Source organism: Pagrus major, chromosome 20 (assembly GCF_040436345.1).
Source record: "Pagrus major chromosome 20, Pma_NU_1.0".
Taxonomy (NCBI): domain Eukaryota; kingdom Metazoa; phylum Chordata; class Actinopteri; order Spariformes; family Sparidae; genus Pagrus; species Pagrus major.
In genome coordinates this window covers 12,718,616-12,744,370 of record NC_133234.1, presented here as the reverse complement: position 1 = coordinate 12,744,370, position 25,755 = coordinate 12,718,616, and the positions used below count along the sequence as shown (strand labels likewise).

Genomic DNA, 25,755 nt, shown 5'->3' with positions numbered 1-25,755 from the left:
ATTCAACAGGATGTAAATTTAACTGTTTTAGTATGGTGTCTTTGACTTTCACCACTAACTAGCCTAAATAGCAAATCCTGTTGAAGATTGAAGTTAGCTACAATTAGCTTCCACTATTTTCCCCCCATTGTTTCATAAAAATGGGGGAACCTCTAACTGCTACATTAAGTTATTCTTTACTATATGTGATTTAGCAGTCTATTATTTCAGCTAACTAGCTTCAAGAGCCTCTTTCCTGTAAAATACATTCGAGCCACTGCAATGTCATTGACAGCGGCGCCATCTTGTGCCTACAATTGGGACAGCTGCTGTCTCCTGATGAGCTGTTAAAATGTGTCTAAGCTTCACCAGCCTCTTACAGTTTATCACAGCCATATCATTATGATTACCCCTATTGTTTTAAAAACCTTTCAGGCCATACAGTATGATTTTAAAAATGTTTTATTATAGGAACCGTACAAGAGATAGGAACAATGTATTGTCATGTGAAATTCACATTATCATGTGCTAAGTATAAAAATAGCTGCAAAATGCTTTACACAGGACTTTTGACACTGACAGGACACTTACAATTAATACACCAACTGAATAAAAAAATACATTGTACCAAATGCATGTAAACCACATCAGATCTGAGAGTGAATCTATAACAAACAGCAAACTTAGATATAAAAATTCAGCTCAAAGGCAATAAATTGTATTCATCAATCTGTACCATTCTGCACGAAAAACAGCTGTTAAGTCAATCCAGGACTGACAACAGAACAAAGCTGCATTAAGCAATAACATTTTTTTACCCTCTTTTGCAGACCGTACAGGTTAAAGATGACTTGATTCAACATTTTTGAAAAATAGGGTGATATTTATTAGAATTAATTAGCTCTTGTGAATATCTGAATGAATGCTAGATTTTAAAGATTGTTTAAATCCATGTGAATGTCCGCCATTGATATATCAAAGCTCAACAATTAGAGCTTCTAGTGTTGATCCCTTCTTGTCTTGCAGGTCAAATATATAGTTTTCTGAGGTAGGAGACGTCCTCGCGGTTCAACTTAATGAATGTGGAAGATTTTCAATAACCTCATGTGGTCTTATTGTTGCTTTCTTTCTTTCCATCTCTTCTGCCTTTGTTCCACAGTGCTCGTCCACTGTGTGATAATGAAGTGCCTTCTATTGCTCATTTGTACCAGTGTGACTTCTGCTAATAACTCCGACGCATATCGTGTTGCTGTTTTTGCACAGAACCAACTGCACAGTCATACCCGGTCCGAGAAAGTGCAGACTCTGCATATTCAGGAGCTTGAAAATGCAGACCCTTCATACACACAAAAAAAGGAATCTAAATATATGAAAATATATTATATTGTTCAACAAAATAAAAGTCATCAGAGAGACTTAAGACACATTTAAGTCCTCCTCCACTTCATCCTCTTCCTTCAGACTTTGCCTGCGGTCACCACGTTCCATAGGGATACCAATCTCTTTTTGCAGGGCCTCGAGGCTGGTCTGGCTCACATAGTACCGAACATTCTGCGATGGCAAAAGCTTCTGGAGCTCCTCCAGCTTACGGTAGGCCTGGAGAAGACAGAGGGAAAGAAGAGCTAATTGTTTGTCTGAGGACTTTTTTAGAGTTTAGAGCCGTGAATCTTGATACATGAACTTACAATTTGGACAATTTGATATTTAGCACTTTCTTTAACAGGATGCAGAAGTTTTCTTTTACCAAAGCTTCATTTCACCTGATAAAAAAGCTAGAAAAATGATAATCACCACTTGAAAGTTGCCTTGCTGACAGTGGTGCTCCACTAGGAAACCAAATGCGTCTCCAATCCTGACAGCAGGGTCCAACTCTGGCTCCTCCAGCAAGGTTTCGCATAACCGCACGGCCTCACCAGCATCCTCCGTATACAACCTGCAGATAAAGACAAAGTTTGGGCAGTAAAGGACATTAAAGAAATGCCTTTTTTCGGAAAAGGAAAAATTGATTTTTTATTAATGTGAGTTACATTATTACCTGCGTGCGTGGACAAACTTCTTGATTAGGGTGATTTTGTGCTGCAGGTCAGCCAGTCTTGCTTCCTGCTGTCCAGCTGAAGAGTCCTTTGCTTTTGAGACGCACTTGAAAGCCTCAGTCAAAGCATCTAGAGCCTTTTCATAGTTCTGGTAATCGTCAATCTCAACCTTCACAATGGTAAACAAAAGGAAACTTTGTTTACTGAGTGTTTTAACATAGTATCTTCTCCCTTAAATTGTCCCAAATCATATTTCATAAAAACAGATAAGCTATTTGAAAGAACCCCAAGAAAAAAGGTACATAAGATTTACATTATTTACATAAGAGTTTGTATTAGTACATCATTAACATTGTATGTAAATATAAAAATTCTAAGTTTGAATTTCTTCTCCAAACCTACACAGTTCCTCTTAACAGCTGCAACAATTTCAAAGTAACATTTTTCCTACATAAATTGCTTGTAGTTATTTAACGTTTTATTAAGATTTAACTAACTTCTTCCAAAATGATTACTGTCGATTCATAACCACAAAAGTACTAATAATAAACATCATGAAATGGACAGATGATTAGATGTATTGTATGGCGTATTACTCTACCTGAGCACAGGCTTCATAGAAGCCAGCAAGCAGGTCCAGTGCCCTGCCTTTAGTGTAGAAACCAATGATTGTCTTCAAGATCTCTGGATTATTCCGCCAGTCCAGAGACTGGAGGTAGTTGGCGGCCATGATGAAAAGCTCCTTCTGGCGAGAAACATTGGCAAAGAATACGATTTTCTCTGTGTCGCCTGACTTCAGGAGTGCCCTCATGGCCTGTTTGAGAAAGATAAACATTTTTATGGTCTAACACTGTCATTTTTAACTTGCATGCACATACCTGCAAGATGTTCTAAGCTTGCAGGGAATCAATTTAGGTCTACCACACATCACAGTATTACCTTGAGCTTGTTGCCCGCCTGTGTGTATTTCTTGGTAGCCAGGTGGTAATTGCCCTGACGCATGCAGCAGTCAGCTATCCTCTCCAGCAGCTCCTTCCGGGCCTCTTCAGATAAGTCTTTTGAATCAGTCACAGTCATCCTCTCTGCAAGTTCCTCTGTGATGGTCAAGTTCTGGGTCACACACAACTCCAGGGCTTGATGGTACTTTGTTCATGTACACAGGCAAATGAAGAAACAAACATAAGTTTGCACATATTAACTGATATTTGCAATGTATAGGTGAGGATGTTTCACAAACAGCCTACCTTCTTGGCTGCTACTAGTAACTCCACAGCCTTATCATACTGGGAATGTGTGATGAAGAAGTCGGAGCAGCGTGCCAGGAGGGCTGGGTCAGAGTTCTCGTTCAGATCCTCGGCAATCATCTGAAGTATAGCGAACTGTTGAGTGGCAAAGGCCAACTCCAGAGCTTTGGAGACGTAACCAGCCTACAGTGGAGAAGATGGCAAAAAAAAAGCATACTGCTGTCACACAACATATTCCCTTTATTTTTTCACCCATCAACATTTGTTCAGGATGAATATATGGTACAATGCTGCCCCCTTGTGGAGTGTTTAAGAATGCACCAATAAGAGCAGTCATTCAGAAAAAAAATAAAAATTAGCTGGGACCTTGTGGTAGAGCTCGACAGCTCGGTCCATGTGGGTGCCTTTCTCTTCATAGTAACAGGCAGCCTCCATCATGTCCTCTGGGTTGCTGAGCAGAGCCAGGTTCATCAGCTGGTCGTCCAGACCATTCTCCTGTTTAGACACAAATCAACCAACTCACTGAGAGACCAAAGCACAGCAATAACAATGAAGGAACATGTTGAAAGAATACAGTCTTGTTTTGATGATTTAGGATGAAATGTCACATTTCTGCCAATGAATATCATGATCAATAATGATTCATAAATTACCTGTCTGTTGGGTATTCACAGAGATAACCAACTAAGAATGAGCAGAAAAGTACACAGTGGAGGACTTTACCTTACAAAGGCGTATGGCATTGTTGTAGGCCTGGGCTCGTGTGTAGAAGTGGACGGCCTGTTTGATGTCATCATGGCCCTCATAGTGTCTGGCCAGGTGGTATGACGCTGCCCTGTCGCCTGTGTCATTGGCTATCTCAGATGCCTGGTAAAATAATTAAGTACATAATCACATCTATGAAAAACTCACTATAACAATAATTTTGCTGTATGTTCACTACTGCAATACACATCTATGTATTCTGAAGAGAAATCAATAAGGATTAAATCACTATGGAGGGCTCTTGTTTCAAAACTATTTTACTATACTTGAAATAGAGCAAATTTCCCATGTGCTGTACATATAAGGAGGGTAACACTCAATGACACGCAATTCAACAACATATGTACAAAGTATTATAACATCAGTTGCAACTTTTAAAAAAATAATTGCTTCATAAATGTTTTCTAGAGCATTTCACTGTTTGTTTACAGTGAAATAAACATTAGCAAAATTTTTATTGACTACAAATTTACCATTTATTAATGAGGGTTAATATAAAGTGTTACTGCATTGAGTAGTTGCTTATTAGCATGCATCTAAGTAGCATATTGGCTCTTGATTATTCATTATAAAGCATTTATTAATGCCTTATTTTGCATGACTATAGTCTACAGCTGCTACCTCATCATTAATGAAGGGTTTTCCATCAATAACCTCGTAACCACTGCTTATTGATAGTAACTAAGGAAGTTGTTGTACAATTACAATGCTTGATGCTCCGATGCTTTGCCTAGTATGGTCCAAATAACTATAACTATAACTATTGCTTTTGTTAACTATTTATAACCCAGAATATGTTGCACATTCTAAAGTGAGGTCTTGCACTACTAATGCTTGTCGTTTTATATTTTGTTACTTAAGAATAGACCATATTAACTAAGTGTAATCAAGGGAGACTTTTCTTATATGGCCCATACTGAGCAAAGCATATTAAGATTGTAAATCATGTACAAAAGCTTCTCTAGTTACTAGTTAATTAGCTAGTTAGCTCGGTTAGCTCAGTTTAGCCATGCAGCTAGCGGTCTGGACTGGGAGCTCTGGGACCAGATGCGTGTTGGTGTTTACACCGCTAGCACAGGAGCTTTGGACCAGGATGGGCTGGGGCTAGGTGGTTAACATGCAAACATCTTTGCAACATAATAAATCAACGTCAAAACTGTTATTTCTTCGCATTCTGTTCTTATTTTTAAATGTTTTTAACTAAATTCTTACATATTGCCCCTTTAATATCAAGTGTTGAAAACAATATAAATGTTTCATTGTATTATTCACCTTCTGAATGTTCCCCATGTAGCAGTGGACTCGAACCAGGGAGAGGTAATCCTGGGCACAATCATAGTAACGCAGAGCTGAATCCATGTCTGACTGGCTCTCCAGGTACTGGGCCCACCACTTATAGATGTTCCTGGATGGATAAGATGTTTAAATGTAACTTAGTGTATGAATATACCGTGAGTATTGTGGTATGAAAGGGGCTTTTATCATAAAGAGAAACTTACTTGTCTTTCATTTTGTTAACGTAGATCTCTAGAGACGGCGTGTCATCCTGCAGCATTCTGGGCACTTCGACCCTGTGTGTGTCTGAATTCTCATAACTGGAACAAAAAGGCTGACAATCAAACTTTGTTCCCACGGTAATTTTGCCCCTCAAACATTTAAGATAAACACAGAACAGATTCTGTCTTACTATGCAAGGGCACGGGTCTTGTCGCCCATGGACTCCAGATATTTGGCATAATTGTAGTAGGTGGTGCGTAGATGGATGCGATCACGGTTCTCCGCTGTTTCCAAAGCTTGCTGCCATTGGCCAGAAGCCTGATAGAAATTGTTCAGCAGGTCATAGCGTTGACAGCACTTGTACAACTTCTCTGCATCTTCCTATTGGAGGACAGGAAACGATGATGGAAAGATAAGTCAGGAAAGTCCCACGGTCTCTGTGTGGTGCAATGCTTAGAGGTAAAAAAGAGGCCATGTTATTTGTGGCCAAAGGATGTGGCATTAAGTTGGACTACAGTTTTAGGGTTATTTATGAAGAAGAGAAAAATATCCTCTTGATATCAAGGGTTTCATGATCTGGAGTGATGATGGCCTTTAAGGTGTTATTAGCTTGTATTTTCTCTATTGCATTGTCTACTTTGTTTATTTTTTTTATGTATCTTGGTTTTCTCTGAGTAAAAGAAAGAATAGTACATCACTAAATCAACATGAAGGTCACTTTATTCCCAAAAACAGATGAATAAACTTTCCAACATTGTCTTTAAGTCCTCTAATCCTTGAATATCTCACCAGCATGCCGAGCTGAATGGCCAACATGGCCACTTGGGCTTCTGGCTCCGGCTCAGCCTCCGCCTCCTTCAGTGCTTTCGCTGCCCTGGCATTTCCCATATTCCCAAGGCACACGCGTGCCACATCCAGCCGGCGGGTTTTCACACACATCCGTGCCATGTTTTCCCATACCGCTTTACTACAGAGAGAAGAGAAAAGGCTTGTTTGTAGGGGTTATGTGTAATCACTGCATTGGTATCTCATTATTCAACAGTGAAAACAGTTAAACAAACGTACATACAGTTATTCACAGTTTTGTCCTTAGTATACATGTGAAAATAGTGACAAATATGCAGGCACCTTTGGGTCTCACTAACCAGACCTCTAGTACGGTAGTATCATTTTAACATTTAAGAAGAAAATAATCTCCTGCATACAAACACTATATATAAAGATACAAGAATGTGTGCAGGACTTTAACTCAAAGCAAGAGGCGTGATTTTCTTTTGCTGTCTTTCCTTTTTTTCCTTTTTTCCTGCTGACGTAAATCAGTCCCTCTGCCCCCTTTTCTTTTTTGCTTCAATTCCAATTTTAAGATTCCACAGCCATCTGGTCTCTATTTGCGTACCCGCCCTCCTCCTTGCTTTAGCTGATACAGATGTGGGCTGTTTATTAAAGTTAGGCAACAGGAAATACCCCAAATCTTTAGGGGCCCTGCTATAAGAGGGGGAACGGAGGCCAAGTGAAGAAAAAGAAAGCAAGCGTAGCCAAAATCTTGCTCTACATGGTAACAGAAAACCGACCCTGAAACCAAAAGTGAAATACTTTACAACGCTGAGAAAAACAGAGCTTTCTGCGCACAGAGCGGCAAGATCTAGAGAGCCCAAAAAGGAAAGACAAGAGAAGGAACAGGTCTACATTTGGCCTCTCTTCCCATCCTCTTTTCCTCTCAGGAAACACATCCTGTTGCTGGGCTGAGTGTGGCAGCCAATATGTTTGTTGCGCACAGGAGAGAGAGGGAGAGGACTTTAGCGAACGCCCCCTGGGCTCCAGACAAAAGAATACACAACCGTGACGTCTAAGAAGGGGGTCTTTTGGACATTCTCGCACACAAACACACTGACACACACACATTTAAAGTGATCATGAAGGAGGGAGCTTGTTAAAAGTTGCGAACTGATGTCTCGGACCAGGACGAACAGCAGCTCCCCCACATTTCAACTCTGACCTTCAAGGATTTGCAGAGAAACAGAGCGAGGGAGAGAGAGGGAAGGACAGAGAGAAGCAAAAGTAGGTGGGTTAAAGGACTTCTTGTTCTCCAGTCAGGCAGTCTTCTAGTTGAGCAAAACCTCAGTCAAGCCACTGGTGAGTCAGCTCAGAGAAACATCGTCCTTAGAAACTGCACATATTTGCATCTGTACTCATCCGAAGGAAACGTGAAGTGGCTGGAGAAAAGACGAAAAGAAAAGAAACCAGAAAAACAATCTACTGCCTGCACAGAGAAGCCAGATGCACACAAAGAAGTCAATGCAATAAGCAAAGCACTGAAGAAAGGAAAAGGAGAAGATAAAGTTAAAAGCAAGGAGAAAACCAAGCAAGGACCAAGATCCAATAGTCAAGCTGCAGCCAGCCAGAGCCAGTGGAATGGACCTAGGTGCCAGTTGGATTAACCCCGGCGTACCCGCTGTGCTGTCTGAGGAGGAGGGCTAAGGATCTGCTGCGACGACAACAACCAACTCCTGAATGAGGATGAATGGAGATGTCCTTTAGCTAAGTCTCAAGACAACACTCTTGTCAATTCCACCTCCGTGTGAGCTGGGGCAACACTCGCTAACAGCTGGAGGAGGTGGTGGAGGTGGAGAGGAGCCAGGGGGCCCAGAGCACTGCTGGTGCCCTGGAGGAGAGGCAAGGGAGCGGGCAGGACACTGAGGAGGAACAGGGGACAGAGGAGGGGCACGAGGGAGGAGGAGAGGTGGCGCGCGGCGGCGGGCGTCGTATGGCTGTGCAGAGGCTAGTTGCGGCGGCGGTGGCAGTAGCCCTGCTGTCCCTAGTCTTAAACAATGTTGCAGCCTTCACACCCAGCTGGGTCCTGCAGGCGCTGGAGGACGGACGCAAGCGGAGCGTGGGACTGTGGAGGATGTGCCCCACAGGTGGGGAAAGGGGCCGCGACGATCTCCAGGGTGGGAGAAGAGGGCAGGGGACGCAGAGGCAGTGCGAAAGCCTGGGATGGGGCTCTGAGTTTGCAGGCTACCAAGAATCCCGCAGCACTGTCAAATGTAAGTTTTTATGCTTGTTTTCATACTCAAATGTTTGAATGCTAGTTTTTATACTAAAAATGTAGAACATTTCAGGATTAACAAACTTCAAGGTGACTAATGTGTTACTCATCAGACTGGTTGATGGATTGATTGGTATTATCCAACATGTATGAAGATTGAAGACAACAGATCAACTTGATTCAAACAGCAGTGCAGTCACTGACACTAATACACTGATGTATTTGTGTAAACAGCAGCACATGGCACCCAACCAATAATTTATTGTTATTTATGTCAAAGCCAAATACATCTTTTTTTTTTTGTTGAGCTTTTCGCGTTCCTGACATGTTTTGAGTGTAAATGTTATCAGGGTGAGTCAGAGTTGTGGAGCATTAGTGTGCTTTGCTAAATTAAGCTCCATTGAGATATTTTCATTCAAGAACAAGCGTGGGAAACGCTGACGGCCCTTTGGCCAGCTTTACTGTACACAATGGGCAGCAATGCCTACTGATGTCAGACAAAGACGTGCTTTCGAAGTTTTGTGTTGCACAAACATTGAGACGAATTTAGACTCAACCTGACTCGTCATGCACGTCCAATTAATGCATTTTGACTGTAGTGCAGAAAAATGACACAGCTCTTCATCTGGTCCCTCAAGTGCAGTTTGACATGATGCGAGCATGTAACCTGATGGCGACCGTGGCCCTGACTGTTGGTCAGCTGATCTTCCTTCTTGGCCTGGTGGAGCTGCCCTTCATCACACAGGAATCCCAGTGGTGGGAGGAGGCCATTGCTGCACTCTTCCAGCTAGCCAGTGAGTATGAGCACTTCTATGCAATATACTGTGTTCATGACACGAAAAAAAAGAGGCTGCAGAGCAAAGTTCACATGCTCTCTGGTGCAGTGCCAAAGAGAGGGGGTAAAATCACAGGGAGGGGGAGCTAGACTGGCTGACTCTCCAACACTGAAGATCTGGTTCTGAGGGCAAAATCTACAGGAAGACACTGAACAGAAGGCAGCAAACCTCTTGCTTTGAGTTTGCTCAGTGAAATGTATTTTAAAAATGCACATTTTTACCTAATATAAGTTTAAACCCATGATAAATGTAGATAATGTAGGTGAAATCTGACTAGTGGACTTTACTACTTTAAAATCATCATTTTATTCCTACCTGTCTTCATTTAAACATAGTTGAAATCTCTGTTTGATTTAAGTGTACAGAGAAAAAAGTATAAACATACCGAATAAGGTCTTATTCAATATGTTTATACTTTTTTCTCTGTACCAACAAAAAAAAGATGGGGAGAATAAGAAACCAGGAAGAGAAAGAGGGCCATCCTAAGGATTAATTAGCACGAGACACAACTAAGAGCAGCCATGCTGACAAACCTCCTCTGCAACCAACACCCATCCATCTATCCACCCCACTGTGTCACATTAAGTGTTGGCTGGTATGGCCTGTCCCAGTGCCCCTGCTGAGGAAGTGTGTTGTGTGTGCAGTGGTCACTCAGTCGGTTGGTATCATTGTGGCAGAGCGGCATGAAGGGGGTCTGCTCTGGGTCTAAATTTAGTCCCAGTCCAGAATCCATGGGCCAGAGTTGCAGCGAGCCAGGGAGCGACTGTCGGGCGCCAGGATATCCCTGCTCAGGACGAGGAAATGTCTGTGACTACCTGTTATGCAAACCCCCGAGCTGAAGAAGGAAAAAGAGGGGAGGGGGGAACGGACGGGAAAGACAGTTTTCGACAGGGACTGTGTGTTTGTGTGTGCGCTGGCAGGAGGGATTATGCGCATGCAGGTTTTGCGTGTGTGTTGTGATTGTGTGTTTATCGTGTGTTTTGGTAGAGAAACGTCCCGTGGTACATGTGACAACAGGGTGGGAATTGTCTCCGTCTAGATAAGCTGGCCGAGCTTTTAAGTCTGTGTTTACAAAATGTCCGAGAGCAGCAGCAAATAAAGAATCTGCTCTTTGTCGTTGCCGTCTTTAGTACGCATTGCAACAGGGATGAGGCCTTTTATCTGAAGGCCTTGGTGAGAGGATTGGGACCCACCCATCACAACAGTATTTTCTAATATTAGACACCACCAGCCAAACCTCAGTTAGCAGGAACTCATCTCACTAAAGTAAAGCAAAGAAAATAACCAAATGATAATCATGATGATTCATAATTGTTGGCTTCAGTAACAGTAGTGACAAAGTACAGACTTATTTCTCTGACATCCATAAACAGAAATGCTCTTTTACTGTCTTACCATATATGGTCACCAAAGAGTGACATACAGTAATGACATATATCTTGGTGAATGGAATGTCCCCAACCAAAAACAGAACACTCAATTCAATTTAAGATGAATGAGGTCGTCATCATGCTGCTATGCTTGTCAATGTGGTTTCTATGTCTATTTAACTGTCTTTTCATTTGGGAGTTTAAAACAAACAAACAGAGAACTAGGATGAGTTTGACAAATAAAATTCCAACTCAAAGTCCATTTCTTTTTTAGCTCTTTCCAGGGCTTTCAACTTCAGTATCAGACTGTCCTCATCAGCAGTTTTCATGGTTATAGATTGGTGGTTCAAAATAGTTCATGTTTGATAACGACCCTCTGGTGAAAAAGGATTAACTTTATATTTACACCTGAAATGATTTGTGAATTATTCAACTACTCCAATTGACCGAAATAATAATAATGGGAATCTATTTTGATAACCGATTGAATCGTTTCAGCCATTTTTGAAACAAAAGTCTACAGCCACACAATTGGCTATGAGGGAAACATGAATGTTGAATGCCAAATTTCAGCAAAATCCAAAAGATGCTGAGAAATTTAATTTGTCTCAACATCATGCCACAGTTATTAGGATACTCTGTCTGGGAACCATTAACATCTCTGCCAGATTGAGATATTTCATTGGATAAGTGCAAACTTTGACATACAAATGACCACCGAAGTCATTAAGATTCATCCATGAATATCTTTACCAAAATTCATGGGAATCCATTAATTAGTTGTTCATATATTTCAGTCGGGGTCAAAGAGGTGGACCGATCAAGAGACTGGCATTGTCGTCTCTTGGGTCAGAACGCAAGCATTTGAGATCAGCAGTTTTTACTAATTATACAATTAATCAATTTACAGAGAAGATAACTGTCAGATTCACCAGTAATGAAAGTTATTTAGTTGCCTTAAATAAGAAGCAAAATAACTGTATAAATGTATCAAGTAAAAGGGCCTAAAATTCTGAGTAAAGAAAGCTGTACAGGCTTTAACCATTCAGTAATTAATTCCCTGTTCCTACTTAAGACCTCCCCCACTGAGTCAGTGAATGGGCCTCGGCTCTGAATGAATGGAGATATTTTTACCCATCACTCTCTTTCTCTGGAGTGTTTTCATTTTCAATCGTGCCAAATGCTCAGTTATTGCGAGCCGACTGTGGAATAACAATATCCAGTCCCATTCAGTGATATCTCAGCAGTGTTGGCAGGTCCGGGGAAGAAAGCACAATATTGGTCATTTCACCCCTGGAATGTGTTTTCTGAATGGACACAGCTCCAACATGCCGTGACTGCGGGTCAAGGCTCTCTGAGATGCACTTAATCATTTTTTTTGATTCTGAGGAACTGCGAATTTAACTGTGAGGCTAAATTCTGATCTGTTATATTTGGCTCATGAAGGAGTCAAACTTCCCAGAAGTCTGTGGCTCATCGGATTCCAAGTAATAAGGGAGTCATGAAGGCTTGAGAGATACACCCAGGCAGGCGTGTCTCTCCAATCAATTATGTGCCCTTTAAGAATAAACCAAGTCATTCCTCACTTAAGGAAAACAACTCAGCTAAATGAATTTCCAAGACCTGGCCTTAGGTTAAGAATTGTTTAGATTTTCTCTGTGACAGATCATGTCAAATGTCCAGCGAATTTATTAACCTCGAAGCTTAGGGTGTGGAGGAGTGGGAAGGAAGGAAGGATGGAAAGAGGAAGAAGAGGAAGGAAGTTTGATTGATAAGTCAGTGCCAAAAAAAGAGGTTCACACAGCCCACCCCTGGCTGGAACCTGGAGGACAGGAGATTATTCATTTTCTTGGATAAGGAGCCAGACAGGTTAAACATGAAGAGATTGAGCAAACAGTTGCATTCTTGAGCGTACACACTATGGTAGACACGCGATGATACACAGACACAATTATTCACATCCTTACTTAAAACAATGACGGCCATGCTTTAGAGGGAGAAAGAAATAAAATTAACTTGCTGACAGCTTCAGGAAACTGACTGATTCATATCCTAAAGCACCAACATCCATATTTCCAGTGATTATTTTTGGTCCCTGTATTTATACCACTGAGGATGGGGCAAATTTTCTGACTACATTATTGTTAAACCATTGCTCAGCTTCAGACCGCACCTGAATGCTGTAATGACTGATGGACCGGGGGATACTTTCATAGCATTTAAATATGTGGGATTTCATACACACTAGGGCTGCAACTAGCAATTATCTTCAATATCGTTTATTCTGATGGTTATTCCCATGATTAATCAATTAAAAGTTTAGTCTATAGAATGTAAAAAAATTCCCAGAGGCCAAAGTGACGTCTTCAATCGCTTCTTTTGTCCAACCAACAGTCCAAAACCCAAAGACTCTTCGTTTACTATCATTACTGTCTGTCATTGTCTGACATTTTTGCTCATGAGATCGATTATCAAAATATTTGGACACTCATTTTCTTTCGATCAACTAATTAATTTATTGACTTATCATTCCAGCACTAATACACACCTCTAATGGTAAAGAATAAGGAAAGCTGTGGCCTATGGAGACAATGAATAACTTCCCACCGCAGATAATGTCAATAAAACAAAGTAAGGATCAGAGAAACAGCATGGAATTGAAGGCCCTCACATGCAGACAGGAGTTCCTCATTGCGTGAGTTAAACAACTGTGAATCAAAGAAATCAGGAGATAAAACATCTCAAAGGCTCTCCCGTGCACATATTCATGCTCTGATATTTTTACACTATTCAGAACTTTGATCCTGAGGTCTCAGAAGTTCTTCCCCGGAGGAAACAGATTTCCAAATTCAAAGGCCCCACACAGAGCTCCCGCTGAACTGTAAAATACAAGGCTAAAGGGATGCCTTAATGTCAGCATGTGGGATATCAAAAAGCCACTCAGACATTTTAAATTACATTATACTTTTTCACTGACCCGTACCTTTAAAATTCTGTCTTCTGAATACCCAAGAAATTAAACCTAGAAACAGGCCGAAGAATATTTTCAGAATGTGGGAGCAACATGGACGCCAAAGAGAAGTTGTTTTGCATTTTATCTCTCAAAGTTAAAACAACCACTGACAGCTGATTCCAGTATTTGCCTGACAAGGAAGAGCAAAGGAAACGATACAATGACTATACAATACATGGCTTTGGTAAAACCTCTTACCATCAACCCAATGTTCACTTTCGTCCGCCTTGTTTTAGCGTCATATGACGTCAACTCGGCAATTTGTGTAACCATTTTTCCCCCCGACTTTCTAAACTGTTGTTCCGACTTGAGAGGGCATTCACATGAATTTGAACTTTTTCTGATAATTCCGACAGCACATGAAGGCACAGTTAGCATTATCATTGTCATTGTGAGCAAGCTGATTTTAGCATTTAGCTTAAAGCATTATCATGGCTGTAGACCCTGGACATTCTCTTGATAATACATGGATACAATGGATTGAACACTCGTCCCCTGCCTTCTGTTTGCATAAAAGCATCTTGGTTTCACTTCAACAGGGCTGAAATTATTCCTTTTACTTCTTCAGTAGCCAACAAAAGTACACATAAATAAATGTGTATTAATGTAAAACATCTCACAGCAGCACACAAATCACAAATTGCTAAAAGTTTCATAAATGGATTCAACCATAAATAAGGATGGCAGTGAATGTTCACCGATTGAATCCTTTCTTCTCTGTGCTCCTTTGCAGGTTTTGTGCTGGTGATCGGACTCGTGACCTTCTACAGGATCGGGCCCTATACACACCTGTCCTACTCCTGCTACTTGGACATAGCAGCATGCCTGCTGGCCACGATGGCCGCGGCCATGCTCATCTGGAACATTTTACATCGCCGTGATGACTGCCTTGCACCTCGAGTTATAATCATCAGTCGTTCACTGGCATCGCCTTTCCACCCGCGTCTAGACAATGACTACGTGGAGTCACCTTGTTGAGCCCATGAGGAGTAACAGACTACAGTGACGGGACTGTCAACTATCCATGTTTGGGTCCAGTTAGGAGCCTCCTGTATGACGCTCAAGAGAAGAGGACATTCCTGTGGCTCCACATCAGCTGGACTAACATGAACCTGCAATTGTAAAACTCTATATTTCACAACTTCTCCCAACATAAACAAAGAAATCAGAATTATTTTGCTGCTTAATACACAAAAGTTACAGATTTAACTTAAATTTCTGCATAAAGCAGACCTTAACTTTGAAAACATATTCAATATTGTATGATGTTTCATTTATTCATGCTTGGATGAGCTAATTGATAGCTAAATATGCAATTAGGAATGTCTGATATGAAACATCCTACTTTTGGAAAGATCAAGCTGGAACTTGACCTATGTTGTTCTATGTGCACTTATTAAACGGCCTCCTGCATAATTATAAATTGGACATTTTGAAAGGTGTTGAAAATGTAATACCAGAATACCTCATAATTGTTTTCATCCATTTAAAGCTTATTACAATTCTAATACCTATTAATATTAACAATATATGTTGCAAGTAAGTAGGTAAACTAACAAGGTAAAGGCAGAGGGGATTTGGCTTAACCAAATCACTGACAATATCACATTTTAAAACAGCCAATGAGAGGTGATATTTGGATCAAATAAAAATGTACCTACTGAAAGACAGGAGGGAATATTCTCTCTCTGAGTCATTGCCACAAGAATATTTTTCCTCTTGAAAAAGGAAAATAAAAAAGCCAAATTACCTGCAATTAATGAACTGATTTTGATTTTGTTTCATTTGTTAAATTGATCAAATGTTTTGGCGATGTACTGCATTTTCATTTTTCACGATGCTTTCCATATGAAACTCTGCTCGCTTGTGGTACATAATGTATACTTAAATTAATATAATATAGTTGTATAAAGAACAGTGCTATCATTAGTAGTAGTAATCATATTGTGACCATATCATACTTCTGCAAAGAACTCCAGGCTATCTGTGTGGTCTTCCACATTGCCAAGCATAGGGGCACATTAAAATAATAATATATCATTTAAATTCAATAAATTTATTGGTAAATATACAAACACAAGGGTCGTTGTTGTTGCTGCTGTTTTGGTGTCCAACACCACACCTAACATATGGACAACAGAGAACTTCATGTTACACAGAGCCTAACATGTATCATCTGTTTAACTTTTAACAACAGACTTTCAAGACTGTGTCTCTGATATTCTAAACGCAAGGTTCACTTACTAACTTTTTTCAGAGCTTTCGACCATATATCAAAGTAAGGTTGTCATGACCACGATTCTAAAATTTCACTCAATATCTCTTTTGATACCATGGCAAAAGAAAATTCACTGCTGGTGAAAGATAAATATAAATATGAATATTTTGTGCAATAAAAAGGCTAACAGCAGAAAAGAACTCTATGCTTCAAGCAGTGAAGTACATGGGGGTCACATGTACTGCAACATCATCAGTTGTTGCTTCACCCCTGAACACTTCCGCAGGTGTTTTTGTTCCTATTGGAAACAGGGAGTTTAACTTTTAAATAGCAAATGCACTGGCAAAAAGACAGTAAGACAAGGCATGCATTCATACAGGCAGATAACCCTGCAGCATGTCACCTAAAGTCAAGGACAACATGAATGAGAGGAAGTAGCACAGTCTGGACTGAATAAAGACATTCCAACCTGTATCTGACAGGCTGCTACAGGAGGCAGGGGAACTTTCATACTGAGAGTATCTGATTTGCATCAAGTGAATGAAAATTTTCATAATTTACTCTACTGAGTAAAGCCCCATTGATACACGGAGACTGGATTGTAGAGCCTCTTCTGATATAGAAATCTTGTACTGCCATGTTCCATTATCAGAGTTGGGTAGCGGATTTTATTTGTCACACAAGTTGAGATGCTGTGTAAAACGTAAATAAAACAGAACGCAATAACTGCTAATCGTTTTTGACATATATTCAGTTGAAACCAGTACAAAGACAACATATTTATTGTTTTACCTCATTAACTTTATTGGTTTTTGTAAAAACATGCTTATTCTAAATTTGATGCCAGCAACATGTTTCAAACTTGTTGGGACAGAGGCAACAAAAGACTGGGAGAGTTGGGGAGAGCTCAGAAAAACCCTTTTTGGAACATTCCACAGCTAAAAAGGTTTAGTGGGAACAGGCGGGTCGTATCATGACTGGGTATTAAAGAGGCATCCTCGAAAAAGATCAGCCATTCAATCAAGGATGGGATGAAGGTCACCATTTTTGTTATTATAATCCATAATATCATTAAACAATCTCCATGTGTTACAACAGCATGGCTTCCTAGTAAGTAGGGATAGACCATTTATCAGCCTGGCTGATTATGCGGGCCGGTAATCAGCATTTTTCCAATTCCTGTCTGTAGTCACCACTCTGTGGTCCCATTCAATGTCACGCCCCACAACACTATCTAATTGGTTACACATCACAAGTAATAGCCTTTCAAAACTGAGTTATTTGAATCTGCAAAGTAACTATTAACTAAAGTTATCAAATAAATAAAAAGAAAATAGAAAATACTCAAGTAAAGTACCTCAAAATTGTGCTTCAGTACAGTACCTTAATACATTTTAGTTACATTCCATCGCTGGTTATTCAAAATTTTGAAACTACAATTTCTGTTTGTATTGTAAATACAAATATCGGTTAACTTGCTTATTAATAATTGATACTGGCATCGGCCCTGAAAAATCAGTCAATCCCTAGTAGTAATAGTGTGGGTACCAGACTGGCCGGCCTTCAGTCAAGACCTGTCACCCACTGACAATGTGTGGTGCATTATGAAGCGCAAAATACGACAACAGGGAACCTGAACAACTCAGGTCGTATATGAAGCAAGGATGGGAAAGAATTTTACTTTCAAAACTGCAACAATTAGTGATGTTACACAGAGATAAAGATATTTTTTTTAATTTTGCGGTGTCAAATTCAGAATGAGCGTGTATTTACAAAAGACAATAAAGATGATTAAGAAGAATTTGTCATCATTGCATTCTCTTTGTATTTACATTTTACACAGCATCACAACGTTTTTGGAATTGGGGTTGTATATGTATTTGTTACACGTCTTTAATTAGCGTGAACTGACCCTTTAATGCACTCATGGGAAAAGTGAGTTCTGGATCGCCAGCCAGTCTCTGACTATGAGAACCTTTTTTCAATTAAAAATCTGCACCGTAGAGACAAGTCCCAGTAGATACAGGTGAATGTGACAGGAAATATATATTCCTGTGGGTGGAGATATGCGGGAATCGAACACAATAAAGATCTAAAAAAAAAGAAAGAAGCTGCAGTAAAAATAGCCATCAATGAGGAACTTAGTGAATCTGTCATCACCTCAATTAAATCCTCTGGAATATCCGGCCGGTGAGGTATGCTATTTTCCCATTTGTGTCATGTTTGTACGTGCGCAAGCAAAACCACAGCAGAATTCAGAACGAGTGCTCTGAATCACGTATTCTGCCAAAGATAATATCAGATCTCTGCTGAAATTACATATACGTTTCCAAAAGACACACACACACACACACACAGACACACACATACACGGAGGAACGGACACGCACATCCTTTTAGTGACCTGATTCAATGTTTGCAAGAATTGAAAGGCACTCCTTTTGGACCAAACTGGCAGGGGGATCTGTTGTGTGTCTGTATGTGCGCGTGTGTGAGTCACAGTATGTTTAGAAAAGTACATCCCTTCAGAACACACCCGCACACTAACAGAAACAGTCACATATATACACATTGAAGAGTTCCTTCCCAAAGCACAGACACAGAAAAAGTCCTTAATCATGTCCTGTGTTTAAAATCCTACTTCATGTGCTAATATAAACAAATAAAAGTTATGCTCTGGTGGATCGGATTCGATTATAGCATCAGGGTATGATTCACAAACTGCTGAGCTTAGACTTATATTCAAATACAGTGGTGTTATGTTCTTATTCCTTAGGAACAAGACAAAACTTTGGGCAGCATTCAGCCTCGATCACCTGTCAGACTTTCAGAGAGCATGTCAAAGTTAAGGCTACAAAACTATTGTGGTAGTTTTCCCCCAATGTTGACCTCAACAGTCAAAGGCGTCAAATGAGATGAGGAGTCAAGAGTGGCAACAATGCCCCATTCTCGGTGTTTGTCAAAAGCAATCAGTTACTGCTCTCCCACTGCAAACCATTGTAGAGAATTCTGAGAAGCGTCAAGGCTGCAGCAACAATGCTATCCCTGTGGCCTTTGATTAGCCTTTGAACTAGAGCGCCTGTGAAAAGGACTGCTGGGAGGAGTGATGACAGCGATCAGACAGGGGGGATGTGCCCACAGCAGGCGTGCCCTCCTGCACGTCTCCACTGCCTTACCTCTTGATGAGCTTGATGGACTTGAAAGCTTCGTCCATATCGCCGATGGTCAGGTAGAAGCTGAAGTTGAGCATGGCGTCGCGGGTGGCCTTCTCGCAGTTCTCCAGGCCCACAAAGTCTCGGAGAGGTCGCCTGGACACCATGTGGGGGAACTGGGCAGCCGACACCCTCGGTTGCTGGCTCGGGTGGGGAGGTGCAGATGATGTGGAAATCTCTGGTAACCCTGGATCTCTCTCACCGGGCTGAGGATGGGATAGACCAAATAGGAGAGATCGGTAAACATGTGATTCACAGTCAGTAATGAATGAGGCCTGTTGTAAGGTATGATCATTATTATATAAGGTAATGTGATATGATAAATCATGGGGGAAAACAAGGGCTTTGGAGAATGGATAACAATAGAGCAAACCACACAACAACAAAGCATCACAAAACAAATCTATTCAAGACAAGGTGGATGGGAATTGGAAACAGCATAGTGAGATCTAGATAATTCAGGGATGCACTTGTGCTGCTGTATTGGTGCTTGAATGCAGCACAAGGCATACACAATCACGATACTGGAGCTTTCTGAACAGACTGTAGGGGACAGACACTTACTTCTGGTTGAAAGACACCCCCCCTCCGAAATAAAAGCTGGTGTGTAAGACCAAACACACAAGAACAGTGATGATTGGTGCAAACAAAAATACAAGGAGTCTACATTTAAGAAAACTCAAGATGAAACAGTCTGCCTTCAACTTTCCAGAGTTAAACCCCCCGCTGAAGAGACAACACACGAGCAGAACAGAGTGTTCTCACCTTACAGCTGAAACAATAGTAGGGCACATCCAGAGCGAGAAGCGCCTGCAAGCCCGAAGGTTTAGGATAGCAGTCCTGCAGGAGGAGCCCATGCTCTTGCGTACAGAAGAGCGTCACCACCGACACATCCGTCTGAGCGGAAAGAAGACAACAACAACCTATCAAACTACTTTTTAATTTACTTTAAGTCACATGCACAGATCTATACAGGACCATCTCATGGTTAAGGAGCAGTCTTTACCGTATCCAAGAAGTTAGTTGATGAGGATTCGGAGCTGATCGGCACCGTCTCGCAAACAAAAAGACGAGGTTCACTCTCGTCCCAGAAGTGAGACACCGGGCAGCGACCACTGAGCTCTGTCGCCTGAAACTGCTGCCTGGAATACAGAGAAGACATGTACAGTGTGAGATAACCAGAGGAGAAACTTTTACACGGGAAGAATACAAAATAATAGGTTCGTACAGCTTTTCAAAAGTAAAATTCAAGTGTTTTTTAAGCACTTTCAAGGTACCTTAACCAAAAATTGTTACCATCACATCTAACTTTGCATAGCATCTATAAATGCAATTGTGAAAAATAAAACAGACATAATTCCTTTATATGCACCGCAAACAATGTCAAACAGATTATCCTGGAAGGGTTTATTTTAAAAATCATTACTGAACAAAAATAAATGCATTGCAGCCAGGAGATAAATGGTATTCTGAGATGGCAGGAGACAACAAACAAATATGGCGACAGGATTGTTTCATTTCAAATATGATTTTTGGTTTACATGAGTTATTGACTATTCTTTTTCATGAGGCTTTTTCATGATCATACATACCGATAAAATACCGAAAGTCAATTTTTTATGCAAATCATTGTTTTGAGTGACGAACCCTGCAGTCTACAGCAATGGCAGTTACCTTTCACTTTCTTCATGCTGTGAGATACCACTGGACGGTCTGCCAATGAAGAAGTCAAAGTGTGTCACAGTGTCCATCTCGACGTCATAAAAGTACACTTTGTGATCAGGTCGTCCATTAACCTGAGAGGAGGGGTTACATACAGTTCAGTTAACAGAAATATTCACACAACATGGTCACATTTTAAGATACTGAAAGTACTTGTGGCTTCTATAATAAATGTTAGTATCAGCTCTCAAAAATTGCTTTCAGAAAGAAGAGGATGACCAGTGTGTGTTATCCATTTACCTGAGAGATTAGGATGCTGACTTGGCTGCCGTTGGCGTTACATTTGACCGACCTCAGCGCTCCCAGATTGGCGATCTGGTCAGTCAGGTTCTTAGCACTGCAGTGAGCTTTGGCATCTCTATAAAGAAACATAGTAAGAATAGCATTGTTGGACAGAAAAGTACTATTAATGCAGAAATTGTCAATGAACAGAAATTTACTACATATGGAAGCTAGCTGTCATCATTTTACTACTTTTTTTAACTAAAGGAAGTGAAACAGCATCCACGTTAATATACCTTCGGGAGAGGTCAAAGACTCTGATGTGCGCTGTGTCAGTGCCTACCACCAGGTAGGACTGACACACACTGAGTAGTACAGGGTTGCCCTCTGCCTTGGAGAAGGTCAGCAGCTGCTTCACAGTGCCCTGAAGAAAAAAGAGGAAAGAAGATCACTCAACAATTAACCAAATTTAAGGCAACAAATGCCACTTTTGACACATCTCTGCATTTAGGTGAATATTGGTTAGTAGGTTCTATAGGGAGGGAGACAACAGACCTGTGGCGTACGAATCTGGACCCTGTTAGGCTCCACAGTGTAGAGGTTTTCTCCATGCACAGCTACAATGTGTGAATCACAAGGAAAGGATCCTGGGAAGTTGAGATGACAGAAGTGGAGAAATTTTACAAATGAAAGCGGGGATAAAGGTTGGAAAAATCAGTGCAGTTTCTAAAATATTTCATCTAAAAGACGCAGTTTGGTTTAGTTAGTGTAAGTGTTGTACCTGTATTGCGAAGAACTGTCCCTGAAAGCTCATACACAGTGACCTGCTTGCCACTCCAGACTGTAACTGAATCCTGCAGGTTTGACAACACACATCCAGTTACCATGACATCAATTTGAGTTTTTTTACTCGTCATGGCCAAACCATTGTGGAGGAGTTCAGTATCTTTTATAAATGCACTCTCCACTTCTCAGCTCCTCACCTTGGTGACACACACTCCCTTGATGTGTATGTCAGACTGCAGAGCAAGGTGAGCCCCTGTGCTGAACTGAGTGATGCTGAGTTGGGTCGGTGTGAGCTGCACTGCTGCCACCTGCTGGCTGAAGTGGGCTGACATCACATGCTCACACAGGATCAGCACTGTGTTTGAGTTGTTGGCTGCTAGCAGATTCAGGCTAGAGCCCCACTGAAATGGAAGGTCAAAGTGAACTTCACATACACATATTGATGTTGTTAAGTTTGTATTACATTATTTGACAAAACAAATTTCAAGTCCTAATGCTGGTCCAGTCAGTACCTGTAGCTGAACGACATTTCCCTGTATCTCTGTGGGCGTCTGAAGCTTCCACTGGGCCTTGGTGTCACCTCTGTTGCTGCCAGGCTGCACCACCATCCTCCACAATGCTATGCGCCCATGGCTGGTACCAGCTGCCAAGATTTCTGGGAAGGAAGCAACATTATACAACAGCAATGAGGCTTTTTGAGGTTTGAAACAAGTTTGCACACCAATAGTTTGATTTTGACAATCAAGGTTTGAAATAAAACCTCTTAAAACCAACAAATCCACAGGAATTCAAAGAAAAAACAGCACTTTATACTGTTCACACTATTAGACAAATGTTTTGCAGTTACCTTTTCCAGCACAGTATGAAACACAGTTGATCATCTCTCCCCTCTCAAACCCCAGAGTCTCGTCGAGAGGCAAAACATAGTTGTCATCCCGCTCCAGGTCCCACAGCCTAAAAAATAAAAAGCAACAGATATTCAGACACACACAGCTTTAAGTTTAAAATGGGAATATACAGTATAACAGGGTGTGTAGACTGACCTAATGACATGTTCTCCTGTTGCTGTGATGAGGAGGCTGTTGTCTGTCCAGACAATGTCTACGTTCTGCCCGGTCTTGCTGCTCAACTTAACCTGTCATGAAAAAACATGGTCACAAACGAACCTGCGTTTTAGTTCAAACAGTCACTGGGGCCTTTACAGTGATCTACCAGTACAAACACAAGCCATTAAAAACACTTGAGTAGATGAAAAATAAATTATATCAGTTGATTTTAGTATACCTTCATAAATTCCTGGGCTCCTCCCTCTGGTCCGAGAGTGTACTGTGACAACATCATAGTCTCTGTGATCACAGCGAGCGCCTCTCTTTTCTCAAGGTAGAACAGTTTCTTTATTGCACCCTCCACACTGAGAAGAGTGCTTGTCTTGCAAAAATCATCCACACCGTGGACCTTTCCTATAAACATGGCACATAGAGTTAAAGATGACAAAAGTAAGATATTAGCTCATAGTATAATATTATCATATATGTTTCTGGGGTTGTTTTTTTTTTGTTGCCACTCTGCCAAAGTGGGCTTAATGTTTTTTGTTTTTTTTTCTAAAAATGAGTGTAACATGGCTTAACATGGTTTATTCATCCAAATTTATGCCTGGATTAAATGATATTCATTAAGACTGTTAGATTCTCTCTCAGCTCTCTCTAGATTCCTTTTGGCCACACTGTTTTAGACCGAGGAGCTGAAAAGAGAGTTACTGGCATTGTAAGACATAATCTTAAACCACAAAAGTTTTTTTTATGGCTGATTGTGAGCCATCTCAGAGAGAATGGTCATTGCTGAAAATCACTGGTCACCAATAAAGACTGTAAAAGAAAGCATACTCACTTTAAGGCAGGAATTGACTTGAAATGCTGCACACAACAAAAAGACTAAATCTTACCATCTGCAGTGCTGACGTAGAATGCAAGGCCCTCCTGTGGGCCCATTTTCAGAGGTGCACCCTTCCAGCTGAACATGTCCAGAGCGCTCTCATCTCCACTCACTGATGCCCGGGCTAGCTTTGCCACATCACTGCAACATAAGTTAGGTCCCACTTTTAGCAACACAGCCTTCTCGCTGCCAAGGAGTTCAAAAGAACAATAACCAACTCAGAGCATTGGATGCTGTTCACTTACTCTCCAGGTGAGGCAGGTCTGAAGACGCAGCAAGTCAGAGGTTTGTTGTAATCATGCTTCATGAGGGGGTTACTTTGAAGTCTTCCTCTGGCGTCTACCTTCCATACTGCAAGCGCTCCAGTCTGTCATTAAATAATAGCACCTTATTTATGTGGTACATTTAGAAGAAATGATAAATTGAAAGTTGTGCCAAAAGTGTTGCATTGATAATCCAGTCTTGCAAGTATTCCCAGAAAAAAGCATTTTTATCATGCATGCTATTCAATAAATGCATTAGTATGTTGATACGGCGTGTAGATATAAGCAAGAGTATACAGTGATTGCAACACACTCACTTGATCACCAGTTACCAAGCGGCTGCCAGAGCTACTCCACTCCAGCAGTGTGATGCAGGCTGTGTGTGTGCTGGGAAGACCTGTTTGATCTCCGGAGGGGTGTGTCAGCAGCACTACCTCTCCATTCTCCCACCCTAGTGCCAACAGTGGCTTTGTGGGATGCCAGCGCAGCACTGCGGGCTGGTGAGGACGCTCCAAATGGCAGCTCTCCACATACTCTCCCTGCAAGTGGACAAGGACGAAGTGTGCGAACATTGTTAAGTATTAAGTAAGTATTAATGATATTCACACAGAGGGGCACAGTGTGTACCTGCTGCAGGTAGAGGTCCACATTGCCTCCAGTGGTGGGGCTGCTTGAGGCCACAGCCAGGACAGGAAGAGCAGGGTGCCAGGTCAACTGAGAGGGCACGCCACTGCTTCCAGGGGCCTCAATACGGTGGTCAAAGTACACCGCCATGTCCCCAGAGCTCCTCTCTGGATTGGAGAGAAGAAACAGTGGATGGGAGTTTGGTGATCCTCCACATGTACATATGCTATATGGTTTGTTTTCACATTTTTGCATTTGTTGTGCAGTTCACAGTCCCTTTCCTAGCGACTTATGATTCCTCATGTAACGTTATCATTTCACTTTATATGTAACGTTAACTGACTTAGCAAGCTAGTTCACTACTGGGTACAAATACACAATGCAGACTTAAACTGAGCTTCACCGTAATAGCTTGCATTATCAGCCCCCACAAACGTTAGTTGTGTTGTGTTACTAATGGTTAAATTAGCTTTAGCTGCTAACATTAGCTAAGCTAGATAAGCTAGCCAAAGTTAGCATCAATTGCTGGTACTCGCCACAGCAAAATGAAGTTAACTTCCCGGTGAAATAGGAAGAAGACCGACCTCGATGCCGTGTTCGTCAGGTTAACGCCGACGAGGCCGTTTAATCTCGGAATAACTCAAAACATCGACCGTAACTTCCAGGGTTGCTGTGTGGTTAGCCTCCTGTGTGATCAAGAAGCGTCTCTCCTAGTTGCCCCTGACAACTCGAAGGCTGGACAGGAGGAGGAGTTACGGAAAAGAGCGAACGTGGCCGGAAAACAACGAGCACAAGCCGAGCTGTTGTCGAAGTTGACAGCAGGCTCATCTCTCCAGGATCATGTGGACATATGTAGTTTTTTGTATTTAAAAAAAGTAAAGTTAAATGAAGTTAATTTAAAAAAAATAAGGTTATTTTAGTTTCATTGACTTACATTTAAATTTGTTAATCTTTCTATGCTGGTTTTGCAAATTACCCCCATCCTCAGTATAA

The 25,755-nt window shown here is 41.3% G+C and overlaps 2 protein-coding genes across 2 annotated transcripts; one reads left to right on the top strand and one right to left on the bottom strand.

Moving 5' to 3' along the window:
* Positions 1–444: 444 nt before the first annotated feature.
* ift140 (intraflagellar transport 140 homolog (Chlamydomonas)) lies at positions 445–25,409 on the bottom strand. Its single transcript, XM_073489792.1, has 30 exons — positions 25,347–25,409; positions 24,766–24,929; positions 24,456–24,677; positions 24,121–24,242; positions 23,886–24,016; positions 23,228–23,403; positions 22,987–23,078; positions 22,791–22,897; positions 22,456–22,598; positions 22,141–22,344; positions 21,939–22,011; positions 21,713–21,804; positions 21,454–21,581; positions 21,176–21,293; positions 20,888–21,009; positions 20,220–20,355; positions 19,979–20,110; positions 19,178–19,419; positions 6,308–6,485; positions 5,709–5,899; positions 5,521–5,616; positions 5,294–5,426; positions 3,980–4,123; positions 3,623–3,751; positions 3,257–3,439; positions 2,952–3,155; positions 2,614–2,826; positions 2,015–2,181; positions 1,771–1,912; positions 445–1,575 (listed from the first exon to the last, which is right to left on the bottom strand). The coding sequence occupies exons 2-30, from the start codon at positions 24,910–24,912 to the stop codon at positions 1,396–1,398; spliced, it is 4,347 nt and encodes a 1,448-aa protein (XP_073345893.1). The 5' UTR covers positions 24,913–24,929; positions 25,347–25,409; the 3' UTR covers positions 445–1,395.
* tmem204 (transmembrane protein 204) lies at positions 7,347–16,734 on the top strand. Its single transcript, XM_073489842.1, has 3 exons — positions 7,347–8,562; positions 9,203–9,358; positions 14,517–16,734. The coding sequence occupies exons 1-3, from the start codon at positions 8,283–8,285 to the stop codon at positions 14,759–14,761; spliced, it is 681 nt and encodes a 226-aa protein (XP_073345943.1). The 5' UTR covers positions 7,347–8,282; the 3' UTR covers positions 14,762–16,734.
* Positions 25,410–25,755: the final 346 nt, after the last annotated feature.